General features: G+C 36.3%; 1 protein-coding gene across 1 annotated transcript; it reads left to right on the forward strand.

Annotated features, from left to right (window-relative positions):
• The first annotated feature begins 759 nt into the window (after positions 1-759).
• Plekhf2 (pleckstrin homology and FYVE domain containing 2) lies at positions 760-24,722 on the forward strand. The gene is made up of 2 exons (XM_076835716.1): positions 760-1,066; positions 22,046-24,722. Exon 2 carries the CDS (start codon positions 22,060-22,062, stop codon positions 22,807-22,809), a length of 750 nt encoding a protein of 249 aa, XP_076691831.1. The 5' UTR covers positions 760-1,066; positions 22,046-22,059; the 3' UTR covers positions 22,810-24,722.
• The last annotated feature ends 2,898 nt before the right edge of the window (positions 24,723-27,620 follow it).

A 27,620-nucleotide genomic window follows, 5' to 3' on the forward strand; every position in this document is an offset into this window, starting at 1 on the left:
CTTCATCAACACACTCACACTTTTTGTTTAAAGAATATGCCGATCTCCCCCACCCTGCCCCCATTCCTTGTCCATCCTAGCTATCTTTGATGCCTCTCTAGGAACACATCAGACGCTTAGCGAACAGGTGCTGTGGAGTAAATGAATCAGGGCACGTTTAACCCTATATACTATCTTATCATTGCAGTTTCTAGGTATGTGAAGCAGGTAGCTGAATTTTAGGGCGTCAGAGAAGTTTTGGAAAGACCGGGAGTCCTAATGCATGCACTAAAAAGAATGGGCTATGCGAAGCATGTGGGGTATGTGTGGTAGCTTTCCCTCGTTTCAGGAAGTAGGGGCCTTAGAGCAAGCAAATGGACCATTTGACGGGAAGCTTCCTCGAGCTGAGACGGGCAAACAACTGTTAGTGAAGCTTTTGGCGTCTAAATCCAAAGCCTCTCTTTCTCATTCTTCAATTCCCTGGGGAAGCGTGTAAAGGGGTGGTAGCGGAGCCGGGGTTTCCTTCCATTCTTCTAATCTCCGTGAGAATTTCGTAGACAGTTGAATAGTCAAGCCAGGAAAGTCAGGTAAGGCGCCTCACAGCCCCAAACCTCTCCTCCTCACGCCTCACCACGATAAAGCCAAGGAACCCACCTAACCCTCCCGTTGCGGCCGGGGGCTGACTGGGTGGGCGTGGCCTCCGCCAATAGCCCCGCCCCTCGAGCGCGTCGCGCAGCCGGGAGAGGCGGGGCAAGGGAACCGGGAAGAAAGGGCGGGGAGCGAACGGGTTGGGTGTGCTCGTGCCCGCGCGTTCGCCCTTGGCGTGTGGGCGGGGGCGCGCCGTGCCCGCGCATGGGAGAGGCCGGCCCAGGCGTCGGTAGTCGGGTTCGACTGGAGGGGCGGGGGAGTCACCTGCGAGCCGCCGCGCCGGCCGGCTGCCCGCCGCGTCCGGAACGCGCTGGCTGCGCGGGTCCGCAGGCCGCACACACCCAGAGAGGTCGGGCTTGGGAACTGGCAGAGTCCTCGCCCGGCGTCTGCGACGAGGAGTCGGACCTTCGCGCTACTGCCGTTGCCCGTGCTCGGCCGGGTAGGTGAAGCTGGGGTTGGTGGTCCGCGGGCTTCTGGCGGACTGGGAGTGGAGAAGCGAAACTTTCCGGGCGCTTCCTCCGCGGTCCCAGGGCCGTCCGCGGCGCCGGGAGGTGTCGTCGCGGGCGGCGACGGCGGCCGACGCCATGTTGGGGTCTAAGAAATGGGGCGCTCCCGGGCCGCTCCCGGGCCGCTCCCCTCGCGCTGAGGCCGGCCCTCGGGCTGGACGCCGCCGCCGTCCCGCGGTGCCCGCCAGCGCCTTGGCGAGCCGCGCCCGCCCTCAGGACGCCGCCGCCGTGGGGGGCCGCCGGGAGTGTCCGGCGGGCGGACGCGGGAAGGAGCCCCGAGGTCCGGCGAGAAGTTGTGGGACGCCAGGACTAGGGTCCCAGACGTGGCCAGTGGCGTCTCGGGCTCCAGCATTTTCCTGCTCCCCAAAGTTTTCAGGGTCTGGGCATCACGGTGCACGTTGAAACTTGAACGGCATATTTTGTAGGGAGTTTTGGGTGAAAAATGGCACCACAGAATTTGCTCGGATAGAAGCGATGGCTTCTACGCTCTTTATTTGGAGTCTTTTAAAGCTTTATGGTCTTAGGCCGAATTTATTTTTCTTTAAAAAATTAAAGACCGAGAGCTCGCTGCTTATGTTGCTTGACCAGCCTTCTGTGCTCCTAGAACACTATAGCAATAACCTGTGTGGGTGCGCAGTGGAAATGAGGACTGTGAAGGTTACAGATACCTAAGTCCCTCTTCGTAATTCATGCACACAAAAAGTACCTTAGATCGATAAATGCCCTCTTTATAGTTTTATTGCTTTGCTGAGGAAACTCATTAAAGAAAGATTTTGACACAGTAAAGGCATGTGTTGTTCTCTTAAGAATAAATAATCTTGACATTTTGAAGTGTTCCACTCCCATTGGTTCTTTGAGGGTGCATTCCTTCCTATTTTGAGCATTTACCTTTTTCTCAACTCTGGTAGCTCATGGGGTCCTCAGGTTAATTCAGTATTAACAGAGGCTTCTATTTTTAATCTCTTCAGGTCATGACAGCATTGAGAGGTGAATGGTATTAGGTTACTTTTTTGGAAGGCACATGTAATCGCCTCAAAAAAAAAAAAAAAGACAAAAAACAAAACTGATGTACTGATTAAGGCACCAAAAGTAAAGATTCAGTATGAATTATTCCAGCAAATGAACATAAAAAATTTTTAAAATATAAAGACAGCTTTAAAATTCTGTTAAATGAATTGATAAACCCTGAACCATGTCTTGGAGAATTTCTCTTTTTACTCCTTAATAGGTAAAAATGTACTTTCTGCTTTGATTTTACTCCCAGTTCTTAAAAATCTTACTCGCCCGGCGTCTGCGACGTCTTTACTCCTTAGTTCTTAAAAATCTTCTTTTGCTTCATTGTCAAGCTAATGCCATTGTACATGTTTATTGAGTAGACTTAACTAATTTCTCAAATCTAGAAACTTAGCTGGTATTTAACTAAGGTCTTTTCATTCTCTTATAGTGATAGGATATATAACTCATTCCTGTCTGTCCACGGTGTTTGCTCTTTTCTTATCACTGCTGTTTCTAATTTGAATTTAGTTCTTAAGTACAAATACTTATTGCCTAGAGAGCTGTTAAAAGGACTCTTGTACTGAAGTTTTTCCTCTTAAAGATATTTAAACCTATACTTTTTGAAGGCTTTCTACCTTTCTCCCATCTACCTTCTCTACCCAGGAATAGTTGTTAAATCTCGGTGGAATTTTCCTTAGTACATGCCATGGACACCATTAAATGCGCAGATTGTGTGCTCTCTCTCTCTTTTTTTGATGAGAATTTATTGTTGTAAAGATTCAGATTATTGTGGTAACTCAATGAATTTTGGCCTGGGGTACAGAACTTGAATGTTCATGAAATTTCCAAGAAGATAATAGACTGGAATGTAATCACTGATGAATAGAGAGATGCCATGGATCAATAAAAGGATTATAATCATGATTCTAAAAGGAGATTGACTTTTTTACACTTGATGAAAATTTGGTTAATGCCTCACATTTTGAAGGTCATGTTTATATAGACTGTTTAATAGAGCAAATTTTTGTTTTTTCAGAATTATCTTTGAATATTATATTAAAGTCCCCTTATTGGAAAACAAAAACATTGCTTTTCTATTATAAGTTTATTTTTGAGAACCAGGTTTGTGCATTAACTGCCTGCTACTTGCATGCTGGCTTATTTGAAAATAAATAAAATAAAATAAATAAAATACTTAATAGATACACTTTTATGGTGCTAATTTAAGTTTCAGAACATCTCTAGGTTAAGGTTTTCTGTAATTCTGTAATGACTGTAGAATTTGGGGTTAATTTCCTGCCTCTACCCAATACAACTTTCTCCCCAGCAAATCTGTAAACCACAAGCTAGTGTGTACAATTTGAGGAAGTCCTGGGAAAGAAATAGAAGGCATTCAAATAATTGGTCTGAGTATAATAGAAAGCAAATTTCATATAGGTGTACTGGAAAAATCAAACTGAGTGCTTGCCACTGTTGCTAGCTAGTTTATGACTGTTGAACAGATCACTTATCTAAGCTTCACTGGAGTCATTTATGAAATGGACGTTGAAATATTTGCCTCACAGGGTTTTGAAGATTCAGTGAGAGTTTATGGAAATGACTGGCACATGATAGTATTGTTTTAACAAGTAAACAGTAGCAGTGAATCACAGAATTTAAAATTTTAAAAGGTTAGCAGTCTTTAGAAATAACTAGTTCAGTTGTCAACCTTGGCTGTGCGTTAGAATCACCTCAAGAGCTTCTTAAAAATTCTTATGTCTAAACTTCACCCCAAATGAATAGGATTATGGGTGTGGGGTCAGGCTTAAGTAGTTTTATGCCCCTGCCCCCTTTTTTTTTGAGCACTCATGATTTTAATGTACAGTCAGGATTGAGAATCTTGAATGAAATAATAAGTGTCAGCCAAGTTTACTAATAGACTAGAAAGGATATATTTGTAACTGAGAAAAAAGTGAAGTACATAGAAATTAGGTAACAGTTAAATTATTTCTGGCCAGACTGTATATTTGGGACTAGGGTTCACTAACTCCCATGATTTTCACCTCCCCTCTGTATGAACAATCCACACATATGACCCTGTTATTTCACCTTTCTATTATTTGGCACTACTCTACCTGAAGTCTTCACCCTGTGGCCAAATGGTGATTCAAAGGCCAGCTTTCTCTTTCTCTTTTTCCATCATACCTGGGGAAGTAGTTTTTTGTCCTCATTATCATTTTCAGGCCTTCACAGTGTTAACCTTCCTTCTTTCCAACCTTGCACTCTTCAGTTATATTTGAACTTTGATCTTTGCTGAATATAACTGGTCAATTCTTTTTGTGTGTGTGTTGGGGATTGAACCCAGGGGTGCTTAACCACTGAGCCAAATCCCTAGCCCTTTTTATATTTTATTTTGAGACAGAGTCTCACTAAGTTACTTATGGCCTTGCTAAGTTGCTGGGGCTGGCTCTGAATTTGCAGTCCTCCTGCCTCAGCCTCTAGAGCCACAGACATGCACCACTACGCTGGACTGTTACTGGTCAGTTTTTAATTTGTAAATATCAATTTACTTTTTCTGCTGTGCCTCTGCCCCATAACTCTCCAAAAGGTCATTCTGTGGTGACTTTGTTTTCCTGTGGCTTATGTACTAATTGCTTTCTGATCCCATTCTCATCCTCAGATTAACTTTAATTGTTCTATTGCTATTTCACTCTTCAGGCTGGGAATCCAGATCTTAAAACATGTTACTCTTGGTAGACAACCTTGCTTCCCTCTATGGTGATTTAAGATTTTATGGGACTGGGGATATAGCTCCATGGTAGAATGCTTGCTTGCATGCTCAAGGCCCTGCATTTCTTCTCCAGTAACACATACCACATACACATGCATGCACACTCATGCACGCACACAAAATTATGATGTGAATTTTCTGTTTTCTTCTTTGCATCATCTTCATCTTTTTTTTTTTTTTTCCTTGACACTTTTGGAAGTGGAGCTACCTTTGTACTTGTTTTGTTTAAACAATAGTTGGGGGGAATCAAAAACATTTTGTATTTATATTTTTATTAATTGTATATGTATTTGTATTTTACTTTTTTAAAAAATATTTTTAATATTTTTTTTTTTTTAGTTTTCGGCGGACACAACATCTTTGTTTGTATGTGGTGCTGAGGATCGAACCCGGGCCGCACGCATGAGCCACATCCCCAGCCCTGTATTTTACTTTTTTATACTTGTATTTTTCTACACATTGTTCGCATTTTGTTCTTAGGTTTAAAGTTTTTTTTTTTTTTTTGTAGGCAATATCAAAATATTATCAAAATATTGTCACTCTAGTGCTTAAAAGAGAGCCAGTATTTTTCAGTGTGTATCTTTACAGTGTAATAAAAAATAAGTAGGTTTATACTACATATGTTGTTTAAAAAGCTTTATTTAATAAAATGTCTTTTTTTAAATCAGTTTTCCATATTAAGTATTAATCTATGTTCTTTGAAAAGCTGCCTAAAAATTCATGGGTATGCTGTGTTTTATTTAATTAGTTTTCTGTTGTTGAGTATTTAGATTGTTTTTGACTTTTCATTATTATAAACAGAGCTACAATGATTATTATTATTATTATTTTTTTACAAACAGCTTTGTACAATGATTTAATTATTTTTTGTGTGTATTCTTGGTGTTAGATTATTTAAACTTTTGAAAGCATTTATATTGCTAAGGTGGCAATTAGAAATGTTGTTTCAGTGTATTCTGTTCAGAATATGAATGCCTGTTTTCCCCACATCTTAGAAAGGTGAATAATTTATCATTTTAATTTTATTTTTTTTATTATGAAGGAGTCAGCTTTTTTTCTATTTAGTGGTTACTGTTTTTTTTTAATGTGAAATTGCCATTTGTGTCATTTTTCTCTTGGAGTTTTTCTTATGGATTTACAGGAGTCTTTTGTGTATTAAGAATGTTGACCCTTTGTCATCTTTTGCAAATATTTTTTAAACTTTTAATAGATTTTGCTCCCAATGTTGAAATTTAAAGTTTTATGTAGTAACAGGTTTTCATTTTTGATAGTTGACTTTTTCAAAATATGTTTAACTCTTCCTCTGTGGCTAGAAAATTAGGTTTTGTTTTTTCACTATGACTTAGAGGAAAAACTTTTTATATGCAACACCCTCTCTTCCGTCTCCCTTAATTTAGTTCTCCAGGATAAATTTATAAGAATAAAAATTCCAGGATCACAGTCAAACTTTCTAAAATATTGCCATACATTGCCATTAGTCCTCAATCATTCCACATGTTCCATTGCTTATTGTGATCTTGTGTCAAGTTATTTAGTCTTTGAGAGTTGTGAAACATGTGAATGCGCATTGAAAAGATGCTGTGTTCTCTTGTCTGCCATTCTTGCTTTCCTTAACACTCTTGCTTTATAATCTAGGTGGTACCTCAAATTTTAGTCCTCTGCCCCTTCTGTCTTTCACATATTAGCCAGCATCTCTAGGTGGGTGACTACCAAATCTCTCTGTAGTCTTGGAATTCCCTCTTGTCCTGGCATCTCTGACAGATGGTTGTCTATTGTGTACCCTGAAGGACTTCAAGATAAATATGTTCCAAACTAATTTCTTCTCCCTCCTAAAAAAGGCTACATCTGCCCAGGGACTTATACTTAAACTCTTCTAGTTGAATTATACTCACTTGGTGTTCCTTAGTAATCTCTCTTCCTTTCATTCTTCCCTTTTTATTTCTGCTGCCAATTATTGTGGTTCAGGCTTTTATTACCTTTCATTCTCTCTTTGGAGACTATCATCATATTCTTCTGATTGGTTTCTTTGCTTTCTAACTTGCTTCCTTATATTCTCTCTAGCCCATTTTATGTACTGCTTCTGTGCATTGATTAGTATTTTCCTATTAAAAACCTTTGTCTTCCATTGCCTATATATTAAAATTTAAACCCTTTAATCCAAAGTTTACTTTCTTTTGCAATTTGTTACCTCCCTATCTTATTAATCTTCTGTAACTTCTCCTGGGCTTGCATCCTCCATCCTGAACTCTGATATTTCCGTTTCTGAGAAATAGCTCACCCTGCCAAATTGTTTGGCCTACTATTGCTGTGAGACCCAGTTTGAATTTGTAGTCCCTTAAGATTTGTTCCTAGATGTTCCACCTGCTCAAAATTACATCACAGCTCAACTCCAAATCAAGTCCTTTGGCCTTGGGACCTTCATTGTTCTTTTTAATTCAATTTAATTTTCTGTTAAATGGTTTTGGTTTGTTTTTCCTTTGCTGTTTACACTTTGAGTCTGCAGATTTGAGGTAATTTTATTCCTCAATTTATAGTATATTACAGGGGTACCAAATGCCTTTCTTCTTTTTATTTTTTTCCCTTGTCAATTACTTCCGGCATTTTCTTTCCCATAGAAACACACCTGAATTATATATATTTGTCTGTATAAATTTAAGAATATAGCTGTCTTTCCACAGAGATTTTAGTTTTGAGTTTTTTTTCTTTCTCTTTTAATACAGTTTTGCACAGAGCAAGTGATTAGTACATGTTTGGCTATTTGAAATTCATTAAAAATTATTAATGCTTTTATTTGCTTCCATACTACTTAGACTGAATTCTGGAGATTGATTCTAGCTTTACTCATCCATATTCAGTTAGTTATTGTAATCCTGAATCTGACCTATCCTTTCTATTCTGTTGCAAGCTTCAGACTCTTCATCAACTTTCCTCTGTTTTTTTTTTTTTTTTCCCTCCATGCTAGGGATGCAGGTACACCCCTATCCCCTTTTATTATTTTTGGAACAGGGTCTTATTAAGCTTGCAGAGGCTTGCAGGCCTTGAACTTGGAATCCTCCTATCTCACTCTCCCAAGTTCCTGGGATTAAGGGCCAGTGCTACCATTCCCGGCTTCCCTCTAATTTTTATAATACCTCTATACCTGGATCTTGCTTTTAATCTCTCCATTCTGTTTGTCTTTCATTGTTTCTAGTTACCTTAGGAAAATCCAAATCAAATCAGGCCACTCCTTCCTAAAGTTTAAGTATCTAGTCTTGCGTTTCTCTTTTCACACTAAGTAACTCCTTATATCCTTTGCTGCATGTTTACCATGTGACTTTTAAAATATTTTTATTTTTATTTTTTTGCATTCCTGGGGATTGAATCCAGGGCTTTAGGCAAGTTCCCTACCACTGAGCCACATTCCCAATGTGTGAGGGTTTTTTTTTTGGGGGGGGGGAGGGTACTGGGGATTGAACTCAGGGGCACTCAACTTGAGCTACATCCCCAGCCCTATTTTATGTAGAGACAGGGTCTAGCTGAATTGCTTAGAGCTAAATTGCTGAGGCTGGCTTTAAACTCTTGGTCTTCCTACCTTTTCCTCCCAAACCACCAGGATTATAGGCTTGTGCCACTGTATCTGGCCAACTTCTTTAAAACACATTTTTACTTCCAGAACTTTATGCTTTTGCTTAAGGTAAGTAAAGTACCCTCGCCTTTTTTTTTTTTACTTTTGAAATTAATCTTTCAGATGTGCAAATGCTACTCTATGACTTGCCCTTAATCTTTTTTTTTTTTTTTTTGCTTCCTTACTACTTTGTTGATATTCTTAATTAATTAATTATAGTACTTATCTTATTGTGCTGTGTGTTAAACTTTGTGGTATATATCTTTTTCCACATTTTTTATTGACATAGTTGTACATAATGGTGGGATTTGTTGTTACATATCCATACATGTACACAGTATAAGAATATTATACGGACAACATCATTCCCAATATTTCCCTGCCCCCTTACCCTCTTTTCCTTCCTCCCCCAGTCCCTTTCTTCTACTTTATTGATCTCTCTTTGATTTTCATGAGACACCCCCACCTTCTTTCCTTTTTCTATTTTAGCTTCTGTAGATGAGAGAAAACATGATGGTGATATACATCTTAATTCCCAGTGTCTGGATTATTCTTTTTTCTATTAAGCATAAAACCTCAAATGTCATGAGAAGATCACAACTATTTTGAATGATAACTGTTACTGGGACTATCCTGGGGAGGTCCCCCCAAAAGAGAGATGGACCTCAATTCAGGGTCCTTATCTCATTGCAAAAAGGAATTTAAGGATGGGTCAAAGTGAAGCACAGATAAAATTAAGAGAAAGAAAAGGTAGATTATGGACATTGGAGAGTAATATGCTGGCTACATTTTAGCTAGACACATATATATGTATAAGATCGATAATGCAGGGATGATCTGAGCAGGTGTTACTAGTACTCCATTGTGTTGATAACTGGACACGTTGACCATTAACCAGGATGGGGGTCATTTTTTTTCTTCTTTGTTTTTGATGTGTTTTGCTCCATGGATTTACTCAGTACAACATTTGTATACAGGTGGATAAGGTCTGATAATTGATTTAAATAATGCTGTTTGTGATCTTTAAATTAGGATTTTTTTTTTAAGAGAGATGAGAGAGAGAATTTTTTAATATTTATTTATTTTAGTTCTCGGCGGACACAACATCTTTGTTTGTATGTGGTGCTGAGGATCGAACCCGGGCTGCACGCATGCCAGGCGAGCGCCCTACCGCTTGAGCCACATCCCCAGCCCCTAAATCAGGATATTTAATCCATGTGAAAGTGGACTGTAAATCTTAAGTCATGGTCAGTCTTGTCCCACATGCCTCCTTTCTACTTGTCCTTATGTCCTCTGTCCTACCTCAGTACTACAGAAATTTATTAGGGATTTGAAGGGATTACCAATTCCACAGTAGTGTTTTAGTTGATTTTTACCAACATTTTTTTTCAAATGTTATACTGTGCCATCTTTGCAGCTGTTAGCACTGTACAACTGCCCCACATAAATACTTTTTGAAATGATGCAGTTTTTTTGTCTGAATTTCATTGGTGAAAATATGCACACATCATCATTTTTTATTTACTAACTAAACAGCTGTGCTTTTTGAAGAGCGAAGAAATCATTTAGATATATTATCATAAGATTAAGATTTTAAAAAAATAGATCTGCCCTCTCTTAATACTCAATAGCATTCATAATTAAATATTATAGTTAAGTAGATGATGATGTTTGCTGGTAAATTTAAAATCTGAATCTAGTGAAGCAGTTGATGTATAGGGTGTGGTTCCTTTTTTTTTTTTTTTTTTTTTTTTAATTAACAGATGTGGAAAATGAAGTTTGGTTTTCAGCAAACTCCAGATTGAGAAGCTGCTGTCACTTCTACCTGCCGGTTATATTCAGTGCTCAGTGTACATTGACTGTATATACAATCATTTTTTTAAATTTCAATATTTATTTTTCGGTGGACACAACATATTTCTTTGTATGTGGTGCTGAGGATCGAACCTGGGCCACACGCATGCCAGGTGAGCGCGATAATGCTTGAGCCACATCCCCAGCCCTACACGATCATTTTTGTGGGTACTATTGAAAATTCAAAGTTGTAGGAAATCATATTCTTTTCTCAGGAATTTCCACATCTGTTTGGAATAAGCAGGTATTCAAATTGTTACAAAACGTAATAAAATACAAGTGCCCTATAGTGGTATAGGTAAAGAAAGCCATGTGAGGATTTGAAGATCAAATAGTATCTGGCAGTGAGGCTGTTATTCTAAGGTATGTCTTGATATCTTGAGAAACTGTTGAGATTTCAGCAAATAGAGAAGAGTAAGAGATGGAAGACACAGTGAGCTTAGAAGTAGGGAAGATCTATTACTTAGAAGTAGGGACTATCCCAGAGAATATTCTGGCAATAATAGCCTGGTTTGATTGTAATAAAGAAAATGTATAGAAAGAGGTAAAACTGTTAAGATAGACTATAATTGGCCAGGACTTGACTGTGAAAGGCTTTGAACATCAGGTTAAGGATTTGGAGTTTAATTTTTCTGGTCTGGGTATTGATTTTTTTTTTTTTTTTTTTTTGTGGTCCTGGGGATTGAACCCAGAGCCTTGTGCATCCGAGGCAAGGACTCGTACCAACTGAGCTGTATCCCCAGCCCAGGGGTATCTGATTTTTGAATAATTACCTGATTATAGTGATGAGGAATATTAATCCAGCTGGATGCGGTGGTGTATGCCTGTAATCCCAGTGACTCAGGAGGCTGCTACTAGAGGATTGTGAGTTTAAAAACCAGCCTCAGCAATAGCAAGGTGCTAAGCAACTCAGTGAGACCTTGTCTCTAAATAAAAAATACGAAATAGGGCTGGGGATGTGGCTCAGTGATTGAGTGCCCATGAGTTCAATTCCTGGTTACCCCCCCCCCCAAAAAAAAAAAGGAATATTAATGTTGTCTTCTGTGAATTGACTTAAATATTAAAGACTTAGAGTCTTATTAGAATTTGAGGTTCACATTCTTCTCTTCTTTTGTCCTCTCTCTCTGAACATCTTGTTTGTTTGTTTGTTTAAACTCCCCAATATAGGTATTCTGGTTTTTCAAATTAATTTTCTAAATCCTCACCTATGACTTATTTATTCTTACGTTTTCTCTTTAAAACTTAATCTGCTTGGAACTGTCTTTACTGACACCCTAAATTAGAGCTCTACTTTTTGCTTCCTTGTGGTATTTTAAGAATCATTTTGAATTTATTTTATACTTACTATCATTTGTTTAAATTTTTTTTCTCCTCTAAATTTGTTAATGTCTTTCCCCAAATACATAATAAAGGTCTACATAAGTGAAGTATTTCTGAAAGTAGCAAGATATAATACAAATATCATGAATTTAAAAAAAAAAAGCTGGACAGTTGCGAGTTTGAAGTCTGGGCAACTTAGACACTATCTCAAAAAAACTGGGGGGCTGGAGATGTAGCTCAGTGATAAGGCACCCCTGGGCTCATTTCCCAGTACTGGAGAAAGGAAAAGAAAAGAAAAGAAAAAAAAAAATTAGCTGTGAAGTCAGAAAAAAATTGCTCAACTAGTTTAAGACTAAGTAACTTTTTTTGTAAAATGGATGTAATTTCTGTTAACAAAATTCAGATTATTAAGTGAAAGATAAAATGTGGATGTGCCTAGCATATATTGTGGTATTAAATACATCTTAGGTTTTTCTTTTTCCCTTTCTTGGCTTGACTTTAAAATAAGTCAACTTTTCAATAATAGGCATATTTGGCACCCAGTAGAGGTTTTTAAACATAATTACAGCTTCACTGTGATTTAAAATTTTGGTTTCATTTTTTTCAGTCAGCTTTAATAAGTTTAAGCATAAAATATAAAAGTTTGTTCCTTTTTTTTCTTAACTAAGAAATTAACCTATTTCCTTTATCACTACTGATTTCTGCAGTGCATCTGTGTAATTGGTTAGATACAGTAGCAGAAATCCCAGTGGAAAGAGACAGAGAAACTGTCTCTTTTTGTTGATGAACTAAGTAAAATTTTACTGAAATTTCAAATTTAATTCCCTAGATTTTCAAATATTTCTTCTTTGCTTTATCCTAGTGCCGCAGTCTGGCTGGGCACAATTCAGGAGCCACTTGTCAAAAGAAACTAACTTTATTTTTTAGAACCACACACGCCAAACAAAACAACTCCTCAGGAAAAAAACCCTCAGAGCCCAACTGCCACCATTGGCTTCCCACAAGCCACTCCCTCAACCACCAGCCTCTCCACCTCCCACAATCCTCCTGCTCTTGAGGCCGATTGGCTGGGTCGCATGGGCGGAGCCAAAAAAGTCCTCCAATGAGCAGCTCCGTGGCCTGAAAGGGCAGGGAAACAGCCCAGTGAGCATCACTGCAGAGGAGCCAATCAGCTAGATGTTGCTGGGGTTGCTGTGAGCCAATCATCAGCTGGCAGTCTGAAAGTTTGTTGGGGCCCTTTTGGCTGTGGCTCTCAACATCCTAGTATTTTATGTAGACTTTTACCTAAAATTCCCTGATGATTATTCTGTTAAAGAAATATTAAAAGTAAAAACTATCTTAGAGTTCCTTAAAAATGGTAGGGACTCCAAATATTTGTTGGTTTGATTTAGATGCATTGGAGAGGGAGTAGTTTGTTCTAATATTATCTAGTTGCCCAGGGAGAATACCTCTGGTAGTTTGTTTTTGGGTTTTTGGGGTTTGAGGAAGGTGGCTGCTTGGGGTCCAGCAAGGTGTACTACAGCTCTTTTTATTCCTCAGCACTTTTTTTTTCCTTTTTTTTATACATGACATAGAATGTATTTTAACATACATATATGGACTACAGTTTCCCTTTATTCTGGTTGTACATGATGTGGATTACATTGGTGGTGTATTCATATATGAACATACGAAAGTAATATCTGATTCATTCTATTAATATTCTTACTCCCAATCCCCTTTCTTTTGTCTAATCCAAAGTACTTCTATTTTCCCCTCCCCCCAACCTCTTATTGTGAGTTAGCATATCAGAGAGGACAATCATCTTTTGGATTTTTGGGATTGGCTTACTTCACTTATGATAGTCTTCAGTTCCATCCATTTACCAGTAAATGCCATAATTTCATTCTTCTTTATGGATGAATAATATTCCATTGTGTATATATATATGTATATATATATATACACCACGTTTTCTTTATCCATTCATCTGTTGACGGATTCCATAGCTTAGCTATTGTGAATTGAGCTGCTATAAGTACTGAATGGTTGTGTCACTCTAGTGTGCTGATTTTAAGTCCTTTGGGTATAAACCTAGGAGTGGGATGACTGTGTCAAGTGATGATGATTTGTTCCATTCCAAGTTTTTTGAGGACTCTCTGTACTGCTTTCCATAGTGGTTGCACCAATTTGCAGTCCTACCAACAGTATATGAGTGAACCTTTCTTCCCACATTCTTATATTCTTTTTTTTTTTTAATTTTTTTTGTAGTTGTAGATGGATAACATGACTTTATTTTATTTATTTTCGTATGCGGTGCTAAGGATCGAACCCAGTGCCTTACACATAATAGGGAAGTTGTCTGCCACTGAGCCCCAGCCCTTTTTATATTTTTCTTTATTTTTCCCCCAACAAAATGAAAGTTAATTTTATTGGGATTTTTACAAGATATTTTTCATAACCAAGTGTCTTTGAGAGTTTATTCTATTACACAGGGTACTGAAATATCAAAGAAGCTAAGATATTTATTTATTAAATTATTTATTCTAATTTGTTATATATGACGGCCGAATGCAACTCATTTCGTATCATACATATAGAGCACAATTTTTCATGTCACTGGTTTACACAAAGTATTTTCACACCATTTTTGTCTTCATATATGTACTTAGGGTAATGATGTCTAATTCATTCCACTGTCTTTCCTACTCCCATGACCCCTCCCTTCCCCTTCCACCCCTTTGCCCTATCTAAAGTTCCATCCCATTATGAGTCAGCATTCTCATATCAAAGAAAACATTTGGCCTTTGGTTTTGGGGATTGGCTTACTTCACTTAGCATTATATTCTTCAACTCCATCCATTTACCTGCAAATGCCATGATTTTATTCTCTTTTAAGCAATATTCCATTGTGTATATATACCAGAGTTTCCCTATCCATTCATCTAGTGAAGGGCATCTGGGTTGATTCCACAATTTAGCTATTGTGAATTGTGCTGCTATAAACATTCATATGGCTATGTCCCTGTAGTATGTTGTTTTTAAGTCCTTTGGGTATAAACCGATAGGAGTGGAATAGCTGGGTCAAATGGTAGTTCCTTTCCAAGGGATTTCTGTACTCCTTTCCAGATTGGCTGCACCAATTTGCAGTCCCATCAGCAATGTATGCCATTCTGACTGGAGTGAGATGAAATCTTAAGAGTAGTTTTGATTTGCATTTCTCTAATTGCTAGAGATGTTGAACATTTTTTCATATATTTCTTGCTTGATTGTATATCCTCTTCTGAAAAGTGTCTGTTCAGTTCCTTGGCCCATTTATTGATTGGGTTATTTGTTTTTTTGGTGTTAACTTTTTTGAGTATTTATATATCCTGGAGATTAATGCTCTATCTGGGATGCAGGTGGCAAAGATGTTCTCCCATTCTGTAGGCTCTCTCTTCACGTTCTTGATTATTTCCTTTGCTATGAAGAAGCTTTTTAGTTTGAATCCATCTGATTTGTTGATTCTTGCTTTTACTTCTTGTGCTTTAGAAGTCTTGTTAAGGAAGTCAGTTCCTAAGCCAACGTGATATAGATTTGGGCCTACTTTTTCTTCTTAGGCGCAGGGTCTCAGGTCTAATCCTTAGGTACTTGATCCACTTTGAGTTGAGTTTTGTCCAAGGTGAGATATAGGGATTTAATTTCATTTCACTGCATATGGATTTGCAGTTTTATAAGCACCATTTGTTGAAGAAGCTATCTTTTCTCCAATGTAGTTTTTGGCGCCTTTGTCTAGTATGAGATAACTGTATTTATGTGGGTCTGTCTCTTTGTCTTCTATTATGTATTTTAGGAGAGGAAAAGTTTATTTAGGGGCTCATGGTTTCTGAGGTCTTCATCCACCAAAGGCTGGCTCCATTCCTTGGGGCTTGAGGTGAGGGTGAACATCATGGTGGGAGAGTGTGGCAGAGGGAAGCAGTTCATATGATATCAAGAAACAAGGAGAGAGATAGTCCTCCACTTGCCAGATACAAATATGTACACCAAAGCCATTCCCCTGATTCCCACCTTCTCCAGCTGTACCTTACCACTTTAGTTACCACTCAATTCATCTCTATCAGGGGATTGATTCACCCAATTTCTCCTTTGAACCTTCTTGCACTGTCTCTCATATGAGCTTTTGTGGGACACCTCACATTCAAACCATAACATGTGCCTTTGGTCTACATGTCTGTTTTGGTGCCAACACCGTGTCATTTTTTTAAGTTCTGGTATTGTGATGCCTCCTGCTTCACTTTTTTTTTTTTTTTTTTTTTTTTTAACTAAGGATTGCTTTGGCTATTCTAGATCTCTTTATATTTACGAACATCATTTGTTTTTATCTTTTAATTTTACTTCCCTGTTGGTCTTTCTCTTTCAAGTTTTCTGTTAATTATTAATTTAGCATTTTAAAATCTTGATGGATGGTAATCAAGACAATCAAAAATTTGATTAAAAGTTAATTTGTAGGCAAGTAAGGCTTGTAGTAAATCAGAAATATGGTTGGTTTACTATCAGAGACTCATTATTTTAAAGACAGAAAGGACTTTACAGATTATTTAAGGCTGCTTGCTATTTGCTTCTGCTTTTTAAAAAAGAACAGGTAATTTGAAATCACTTATCTGGTATCTGAACTAAGATTAGAATGCAGGTCTTTTAGTTCATAGTTCATTGGCTTTTTTCACTAAAATGTACAGTTGAAAACTGAAGCTGACTAGTATCAGATGTCAGGATATGTATAAGAGTTAAATTAGATCTGAGTTTTTGTTTTAAACTCACCTGTAAGGATGAGATAAGAAGCATTGATTTATTTCAGTAGGAAGAACTAGGGCATAGACTGTGACAGTTGGATTTCTTCTCAATTGTAAATTGGATTCTTTGTCTTTTTTAAAAAGAGCTTTTGTCTCTTCTAGTATTACATTTTTAACAGGTGATAGGCACCCTAGCAAAGAATGTATTACTTTAAAAGCAAGATGTTACCAAAAGAATAGGTAGGATGGACAATTTAAATGCAGTTCTTGTCTGCGTTTGTTAAGGCAATAGCTTGAGACCTTTGAGTGCTTATTTTAAGTTGTTGTATAAAAAGGTGGCTTTATAAAAGTATGCTTTTGCTATAGCTCTTACATTTTAACTGTGAATTATTTGTTGGAAAAGAAGATATCAAAGTAAAAAATATAAGTCAAGAATATAATTTGGAAAATTATGTTAGCTGAACATGAAAAGAAACAGAAATATAATTTACCTGTCAACAGTATTAACTAATTAGAAAACAATGTGAAAATGAGATTAGATTCAAAGTGACAACAAAAATTATAAAGTATCTGACAATCTACTTAAAAGAAAATGTAAGGAGAGAGACAAAGAAGTCAAAAAGAAAAAAAAAAAGCAGTATAACCACTTGTGAGGAGAAAATTAAAATTATTGAGCCATAAAAGAAATCTTGGAAAGAGACATTGCTCTGACTAGGAACATTAAAAATTATACAGATTACAGTCATCATGCTGCTGAATGGAAATTTTGTAAAAGGTAGCAAGACTTTTAAACATTTGTGCCTTTTGACCCAGTTATTTTACTTCTTGGAATTTGACCTAAAGTCATCATTGGGGCGTTTTCTTGGCTCTCCCTATATTATCTGGTATTCAGTCTCAGTGAAAGTAGACAATAATCAAATTGGGCTACATTTTACTGTTCTTTTCTGCTTTCTCTTTCTGTGCCCCTTTATGAGTAAAATATGCAAAGGATGCCTGAGGTATAGCTCAAGTATAGAGGGCTTGCCTAGCATGTATAATGCCCTGGGTTCTATCCCCAGCATCACAAACAAGCAAACAAACCAAACAAAACCCCTGAAGGACTCAATTCTTTGCCAGGTCTAGTAATCCATCCATCCATCCATCCATCCATTTATTTATTGGCTACACAACAGCAGTAGAAAGCATTACAATTCTTATTACACATATAGGGCACAATTTTTCATATCTCTGATATAAAAGTATGTTCAAGCCAATTTATGCCTATATACATGTACTTTATTGTTTTTTTTGCATTACAATTCTTATTACACATATATACCACAATTTTTGTATCTCTGTATATAAAGTATGTTGACACCCAATTCAAGTCTTCATATCAGTAATCTTTATCTTCTAGTTCTTTTATAGAAATCTTTGAAAATTCTTACTGCTTGGAACACCTCAGTGTGATGGTGGTAAATTTGGATTTGAGCTTTGGAGGAAGAGAGAGATCCTGTTTAGACTTTGAGCCAAAGGGTAGTGCCTTGATGTGGTTTACTAGAGAATGTTGCTTTGGGGATATCTAGCAGCAACCAAGATAAGAATGGTATTTTGATTTCCCCTTTAATAATTTCCTGTACTCCCTATTCCTCTCTCAGCTTCCTCTACCTTCCCTTTCTTCCCATGTTTGTGCAGATGGCAGAGTTTTTGTAATCTAGAGTTTTCTTTAGATCATTGGTTTTCATATCAGACACATAGAGAAAATATTTCAAGACCAAGGAAATGGAAGGGGCTACATAAAGCCAAAGCCTTAGGTTCTACATGCCCATTGTTTTTCAAATATAGTTCACAACCCATTAGTGAAATTAAGCAAGTGCACTGCCACTATTAAAATAAATAAAGATGATAAAATACATGATTAATTGTTGAAAGAATTATGAGTGTATATTTGTCTTGCAATGTGAAATATATTTATTAGTTCACAGACTTTGAAAGCTAATTGCTCTAGCCAAATACTAATTAATAATGCAGCCTTCTTAAACAGGGGGCAAGATTTATAAACAAAGATTCAAGCTTAATATATTGTAACATTTGAGCACTTAAACATCATCAGGAGACTGACCACCTACCTAAACCATGACATAACATTTCAAGTTTGGATTCTCATATCTTCCTTTGTGTTTTTAGGGTTTGTAGTGTGCAAAGATTAATAACTTTTCAGACTTCTTGTAGAATTGGTGGAGTTTTGAGGAACAATAAGTGTACCATAATATACTGTGGTAACAGCACATAAAAATGAGATTTGAGCCCTGTTTTGTTGTGACAGGCTTGGCCAAATTACTGAACTCCTTTATGGCTGTTTACTCATCCAGAAAATGGAGCTAATAGTGTGTATGTTATAAGGTTGTTAAGAGTAAGAAATATGGTAATGAATGCAAATTGCTCAGCACATGGCTTGAACGCTCAGTAAGTACTTAATTCTAGGCTAAGTTTTGCTTCTTACATTATTAAATCTCTGTGTCTTAGTTTCTCCTTCAGCTCACATTTTAGCCAATGTTATTAGATACTTCTTTGGAGAATCAAAAATTTCTTTAGTCATTTTACAAGAGTTTGAGACAAAATCAGATTATAGTATGTTTGAAAAGCATGATATAAATTTATAGTACTTTAATTCCAGTAGTAGCAGTAATAGGAAACCTGTTGGCATTATATGGGAACTCATTAATAACTGTATGTCCAAATGGATAGAATTCAGATAAGGATAAGTGGATACTTTAGTTCGTTAAAAGTGCCATCCTCTTTCCTGCCTTAGGGCTTTTACATTATTCTTTTTGCCCAGAATTTTCCACCCTGTGCCCATACCTTATGTTTGCCTATTTTACCAGGATGCCACTTTAGAAAGGTCTTTCCTGACCATCTAGTCTGAGTGGCTTCCAGTTGATCTTTTAAAATTAATTTTTAAAAAATCATGGCAGTAATTATTACTTGATTCTAGATTTTGGGTTTTTTCCCCTCTCCAATTAGAATGTAAACCTTGAAGAGCAGGGTCCTTGCCTGTATTGTTTACTGCACATAGATCAAATGCCTAAAAATCATTTGTCGAATGTTTGAATATGAAATGTGAAAGAACTGTTTATTGACATTACCTAGAAATAAATGACTATTGTTGATGGTGTGCTATATAGTTTTATAATTTTATTTTCTTTGAGTGCTTACATATTTATGAGTATCTCTGGTTGTACTTTTGTAGTCTATTTCATTCAGTCTAAAGATACCTTATAAATTGTATTTTATGTCTCTAAAATTGGGATGTCATATAATCAAGTGTGTGCTGTGGTTTATTTGACAGTATTTTTTAAATCAGTGACACATAAAATGAAGATGCCTTAAAATCTGTAGCATCTTAGATTTGATGATATATCATCATATACACACATATGTTGGGAAAAAATGAAATTATGGTGTTCAACTCTTCTCCCCACCTGCATACCTTGAGAATTTCCCATCTGACTATATTTCTATCTATCTTTTGTATCCCCCACATTTTGTGTGTGTGGTGTGTGTGTGTGTGTGTGTGTGTGTGATTAAGGATATATTATAAATTGTTAAACTACTTCCTCTTGATGAACATTTGTACCTTTCCCAATTTTTTTTTCCTTCATACAGTCAGAATTTCTTTTGATGAGATACCTAGATTGGTTGGTACACATATTTTCTGTAGTTTATTAAATAATCTTAAGTTTATTAAATATTACATCTTAGGGAATTAAAAAAATTTAATCTTATAAGTGAAAAATATCTTAGTGTTTAATGTTATTTCTTTAATTATAAATGAAGTTGGGTGTCTCTAAATTTTTTTTTTTTTTTTGAGAGAGGAGAGAGAGAGAGAGAGAGAGAATTTTTTTTAATATTTATTTTTTAGTTTTCGGTGGACACAACATCTTTGTTTATATGTGGTGCTGAGGATCAAACCCAGGCTGCACGCATGCCAGGCAAGCGCGCTACCGCTTGAGCCACATCCCCAGCCCGGATGTCTGTATACTTATTAGCTGTTTTTATTTCCTCTTCTGTGATGTACTTTTGTATAGAATGGTACACTTGTATTTGGCTAACGGGTTCACCCTAAGAAAGAATCCTTCAAAGTTTAGAGCTATGCATTATTATATGAATTCTTGGGAACAACTTTCTGGCCTGCCAGATTCTACCCTTGTGGTGGAGGATAAGAAGGCTTTATAGGGACCCAAATTGGAGGAGAGAGAGAACTCAGAAATAATCAGAAGTAGAGTATGCTTTATAATGGAGGCCAGGAAGAGTTATAATATCATTCGTTTGTGCACTGAAGACTGGAACTTGGACCATGCTCTGTTGGTCTTTAAACTTTAAATATTCCTCTTTTCAAACTTTATTTTCCTTTAATGTGATTCAGTTGTAGTATAGTAGTATTAGGTTAGTAGGTTTGAAAAAGGATGCTTCTCCAAGACTTGAGTGAAATTAGTATTGGATCTAGATATCGAACCTGTGATCAGTTAATAATATGGTTCTTTTGCACATTGCTTAATAAAGTGTTCTTGTTAACATTGTTTAGCACTTTTGTTATGTCAGACCATATCAGTTTCAAATATGGATATCAAATGGTCTCTGCCTTTTTAGGTTCCTTTGCACTCTGTGGAGGAGACAGATTTCAGTTTTGGAAAAAGTGAAGCTAGAATATACATAGAATATGGTGAGCACAGAGGAGGAAGGTTTTCTGGTCTAGTCTGGGAGTTTAGGGAATTTGAGAATTTAAAGAAGTCTTTTTGGAGGAGGGATGATAAACTAAACAGACTTGAAGGATGAGTAAAAGTTATCTGGAATAGTAACTAGTAAAGGGAAACAACAGTGAAATGGAATAAAATAGAGTTTTCTTCACATACAAATTTTGTGAGGTGAGGAGTGATGTGGGGAAGATAAGCAAGGTTCAGATAATGAAGGACCTTGAATACCATGTTAAGGATCTTATATTTTAAAGGCTAAAGGGAATAATTTTGAGCAACTGCATGGTCGAATTAGCATTTTAGAGATCACTGCCTAAAGATGGTTTAGAGGGTAAGTCCGAAAACAAGGAGACATGGTTGGAAACAGTCTGGTAATCCATGTGAGAGAATTAAGGCCTGAGCTCATAGTAATAGCTCACTGGGAAAATGGTAGTAATTTTTCTTAGTTCATGTATTATTTGGCCCTCTGTTGTTCAGAATCCCAATGAGAATAACTTTTATGAAACTGTGCTTATTATTTTGTAGAGATAATTTATATTGTTAATTGTCCAATTCTCCACTCTCTGTGTTTATACTTTTATAAATATAAAGAAGTTTATACTTTTATAAATATTTAACTAATACAATTCTATATGGACATGTTTAGTGTTTTTGATAATTATAAAAACTGAGAGATGTAAAAAAATAAATAAAATTTTAAAAAATTGAGAGATATTAGCCCTTTTAGTATGCTTAATGATTACCTAGAAGGAAGGAATATTAGACTATTTTGCCTTTGTGAAAAACAATGATTTGTTAGATTAAATTTAGATTACATAACTTATTTGTGGGAATTTATAATTTGTGTGCTAATTTATTTTTCTTCTTCTTTTTTTTTTTTTCCAAAGGCTATTAGCAAAAGATGGTGGATCGCTTGGCAAACAGTGAAGCAAATACTAGACGTATAAGTATAGTGGAAAACTGTTTTGGAGCAGCTGGTCAACCCTTAACTATACCTGGACGAGTTCTTATTGGAGAAGGAGTATTGACTAAGTTGTGCAGAAAGAAGCCTAAAGCAAGGCAGTTTTTCTTGTTTAATGATATTCTTGTATATGGCAATATTGTCATTCAGAAGAAAAAATATAACAAACAACATATTATTCCCCTAGAAAATGTCACTATTGATTCCATCAAAGATGAGGGAGATTTAAGGAATGGATGGCTTATTAAGACACCAACTAAATCCTTTGCAGTTTATGCTGCCACTGCCACTGAGAAATCAGAATGGATGAATCATATCAATAAATGTGTTACTGATTTACTCTCCAAAAGTGGGAAGACACCCAGTAATGAACATGCTGCTGTCTGGGTTCCTGACTCTGAGGCAACTGTATGTATGCGTTGTCAGAAAGCAAAATTTACGCCTGTTAATCGTCGTCACCATTGCCGCAAATGCGGTTTTGTTGTTTGTGGGCCCTGCTCTGAAAAGAGATTTCTTCTTCCCAGCCAGTCCTCTAAGCCCGTGCGGATTTGTGACTTCTGCTATGACCTGCTTTCCACTGGGGACATGGCCACGTGCCAACCTACTAGATCAGACTCTTACAGTCAGTCATTGAAGTCTCCATTAAATGATGTATCGGATGATGATGATGATGATGATAGCAGTGACTAAACACACATTTTGAAATATTTAATTGGAGCTGAGAAAATCATCTTTGGGGGAAATGCAAAATTCTGAGCTCTCCATTTACTCTAGCCATGAATTTGCCTGAGAAACTTTTAACCTATGTGCCTCAATATAGTCTATAGAAAATAGGTACCCCCTGCCTTCTCTCTTCCCCACACTCTTCTACAGGGATGGACTGTTGTGAATATATCAGATAAAGTTTGGGTTTCTTATTGTTCATTTCTAGATTATTTTCTTGGAAAGTTGGGAAAAGATGTTTATTTAATAGATCATGTATTATATTGTTGTTTTTACTTTTGTTGTATGGAAAAACTAAAAGCACAGAATGTTTGGAACAGGAGTGTAGCTGATTAATTAATAAAGTTGTTAGTCTTTTTTAAAACCATCCTATCTAATGGTTAAGACACCAGTGACAAAAACACATGGTTTGGAGATACTTTGCTTTTTTGTATACCAAGTGGTGCCTTATGGTAGTAGCACTGTTACATGATACATTAGTCCCTACTTTCTTACTTTTTGGTTTGTTTAAAAAATACACTGGTGCTCTTTGGGGTGATAAAATGAATGTTTATGAATGCTTGTTATTAGCAGTACTTCTCATTTGACAACTACAAATAACTAGATTTGGAGTTATCTCCATTCTATATGAATAAATATTTTTTCCATAAAATAGTTGTGGTTATATTTTTATGTTTTATAGGTACCAAATTACGATTGTCAGATATATATTTTAAATTAATACTAGGTTGCCATTCTTAGGGATTTGGTTTGAAATTTATAAATAATGTAGATATGTTATATCACATTTGCTTCTTCTTTTAGTAAGATATAGTTTTAGATTCATCTGCTTTGACATTATTTCTAGAACAAAAAAACCCTTGAAAATAAACAGTCTCTTAAAACAAAAAAATCCCATGAAAGCACAGATCCACTTAGGCTTGAAGATTTGGAAGATGATAACAGTGACTTAATACATAAGAATGATCAAGATAGACCACTCTTTAAGTTTGACTAGACTTTATATTTATAGAAGTATTGTCTATTTCAGTATGAATTTGAATTTACAAAGTGTTATATTTTATAAATTTTTGTAAAGCCCAACACAACTTATATTTTTGTAAAACAATTGTGTGTTTAATCTGTTTCTGAAATCATTTTGCAGTTTATGGAAATAGAGTAGCAATTGATATTTCTAAATTGTGAACTTTAAGTCTCGAGTGCTTTTGGGAAGTGGTATTTTTCACTCTTTGCTTTTGAGGCAGCCATGAAGTTGAAAATGTATTTATCATATAAAACTTGATGCATTTTGCACTACTTTCCATTTTTATGCTGCAAATAACTATAGTCTTTTAAATATGGGAAATCAGCAGTCTAGAGTTTAATTTTTAAATTAAAAAAAAATCTTTTAAATCTGGCTATCCTTCAAATGTTGTCAGAGGTTTGGTTCAGTAACTTGAATGGAGGTTTCTTTGGTATCTTACTGTTTGTTAAGGCACTAATTTTACTTTACTGTTAAATTTTGAAAGCATCTGAGATAAACAGGTTTCCCTGTAGGAAATGTGAAAGAAAAGCACAACAGAACAAGGATTTTTTGGTTTTGTTTTTGAGTTTTTTATTTTTTTTACTTTTTGGTTGGTTTTTAATATCCGATGGATTTTTGTTTCTACGCAATATATGCATATAATCAATCAACACATCTGAAAAGGACCTTAAAACCTGAGAAATGTTAATGGAGACTTGCTGGTACATAGGAGCCTAGCTAATTCAGGAACCAAGGGGAAGTGTTCTGAGATAATATTTGCATTTGTAAGCCTCTCTTGACTGTTTTTACAATAAACATCTTACAACTTCTTGTTTTCTGTGTATTATGACTTGAAGATTTTTCTCCTTTGCTAAATTAATAAAGATGTTAATATTTTGTCTCATTATTCAACAGTTGTGAGTGTCTACTCTGTGTTAAACATTGTGTTAGACTGTAGGGGTAGAGCAGTAAACACAAATTCCCTGCATTTCATGAACTTTGCATGCAAATAGAATCCAGAATGTATTTTCCTTCAGAATTTTTTAATTTTTAAGGCTCTTATAAATCTTAATTTATATAAGCCTGAAATGATTTTGTGTTGACTTTTTCATTCTGTGTCTCTCTCTTTTTTCTTAAGTAGAGTACTCTACACTGAGCTACAACCGTAGCCCTCATTCTGTGCCTCTTGAGTGAAATTTACTTACTTGGGCTGGGGATATAGCTCAGATGGTAGAGTGCTTGCCTTTCATGCACAAAGCCCTGGGTTCAAATCCCAACCCCACCAAAAAAAAAAAAAAAAACCTGCACAGTACATTAACCAAATTTATAACTTAATGTAAAGGAGGGTAAGATTCTATATAGATGTACCAGAAAAATATTAAATTGAATATACCTTAATATGGACATTTCATGCTTTAGTCAGATGCATAAAATTGCCATGGTTAAAATTATATGTTATCATGTTTATGTAAGAATTATCTTACATACATAGTATTTAATTATAATTCCTCTTCTCATACTAATTTTGTTCTTAAAGGTAACTCTGAAACAGTACAGTAGCAATTATTTATTGTCATAGCCATGCCTACTAGGTTGCCATATATTTTATAAGTAAAATTCAATAGTTAAGTTTAGGATAAAAATACCTACAATGGTGTTATGTTTATTTGTCTTTTTTTTTTTTTAAGACATTTATTCAGCATCATGATCAGACTAACATTTAGCAATCAACAGCATGGGTGGGGAAAAAAATTTACATTAAAATCTTTGTTGGAATACTTTACACTTTCCACAGAACAGAAACTAAGATGACCTGTTATACAATTTATCACAAATACAGTCCTCAAGTTTTTTTTCTATACATATGAGTATTGTCTAAATCATTTCTTCTTAGTTGCAGTTAGGCGCTGCTACCACTGTGCTTAGATAAGTTCACAAATCTGTAGCTGTAGCTTCCCTGTCACTTCTCTGGCTCTCCTGTCCTGCTAAGCTTTGTTTCCTGGCAGTAGTAAAACCTTCTACCGCTGTCATAGCTCCTGCTATTGCTGGAACAACCATAGCCACCTTGGTTTTTTGATTCAGCAAACTATTGGCTTCTAACACCAAGGAGTCCAGAGATTCTGCCTCCAAAGTTTCCACCCTTGGTGGGTAACTCATTGTTGTAATTGCCAAAATAATTAAATGAGCTTCCACCACCTCCAAAATTGGTTCCATCATTACCAAATCCATTGTAGCCATCCCCACTGCCACCAAAACCAACACAACCACTCAAGTTTTCTCCAAGACCCAAACTGTCATTTCTACACCTCTACAACCATCAAAATTAATATTTTGTCTCATTATTCAACAGTTGAACAAAACCATCAAAATGGCTAAATTAAGCACTAGCCGTCTCTTGCTTTGACAGGGCTTTCATCACTTCAGTTGTGGCCATTCACAGTATGGTGTTTCTGAACGACAATCTTATCCACAGAGGTCATCAAAAGTTACAAAAGCAAAGGCCCTCTTCTTTTCACTGCCTGAGTCAGTCGTTATTTCAGTAACTTCAGTTTTCTCAAACTGTTCATAATAATCTCATGTGATGTTCTTCAGTGACTTATTTAATGCCACCAACAAAGGTCTTTTTCACAGTTAAGTATGCCCATGGTCTTTGAAAATCTTCTCTTGGGACAGCTCTCTTTGGTTCCACATTTCTTTCATGTACTTCTGTGGTCTTGCACTCATGGCTGTGTCCACTTCCTCCACAGTGGCATAAGTGACAAACCCAAAGCTCCTGGAGCACTTGATGTCTGGGTTTCTCATTACCACACAGACTTGATGTTTGGGTCTCTGATTACCACACAGTCTGTGAGTGTTCCCGATTACTCAAAATATCATCTTAGACTCATCCGTTGTTTCAAAGCTCAGCCCTTTGATGAACAGCTTCTGCAGATGTTCAGGTGCTCTGGGGACTCTGATTTAGAGATGATGGTAGTAGGAAGACTAACAATGCTTTCTTGGTGGCATCCACTGGCAAAAAACGCAACCTCATCTTTTTCCCCTATCTCACTGTTCATGAAGTATAAGTCACATGTGCTTCATTTTGAAGTGGGAACAAAACAAGTTCACAGTTTGCCCCATAGCTTTTACACTGGCTCTTTCCCCTATTCCAGTAATGCTCCTTCTAATCTCTCAGTCTTCGACTCAAGTAACTATTCCACCTTGACTAATTTTCTATACAGAACTTATTTCAGAAGGGTAGGTATGCATTGTCCCTGTATATGTGAAGAAGCAACTTGTTTTTGCACATTCTCAGCTATTCCTTTATGTATCTATTCATTTCTGATTTTACCTACTAGTTTTGAATTTTGTATATCTTTGTACTGAGAGCAAGTAGACTAGTTTAATCTGTACCAAATAATGCTAGAGAGTTTACCAACAGTTCACAACATATAATTGTGGTTTCCAAGGAACTTATTTCATCAGAATTTTACAGGACTCTAGAAACCTGCATTTCTAACAAGTGTTTGATTAAAAGTATGATTTGGGGAAGCAATTTTAATTTTCATTTTGTGTCTGATCACATAATACAATAAAATTAAATTAAGTCATTTAATTAAACAAGAGTCTTTACACAAATTACTGATACCTAAACACGATTTGGAAATGAAGTAAAATGAAATCATACAGTTGTATTTATAAGATAAGTGTGTTAATGAAAAACTGTATAATAATGAGAAATATTCAAGGGTCAAATCCAGGTACAAAGGAAGACACTCCTCTGAATTCCAATGTT

This window comes from Callospermophilus lateralis, chromosome 16 (assembly GCF_048772815.1).
Source record: "Callospermophilus lateralis isolate mCalLat2 chromosome 16, mCalLat2.hap1, whole genome shotgun sequence".
Taxonomy (NCBI): domain Eukaryota; kingdom Metazoa; phylum Chordata; class Mammalia; order Rodentia; family Sciuridae; genus Callospermophilus; species Callospermophilus lateralis.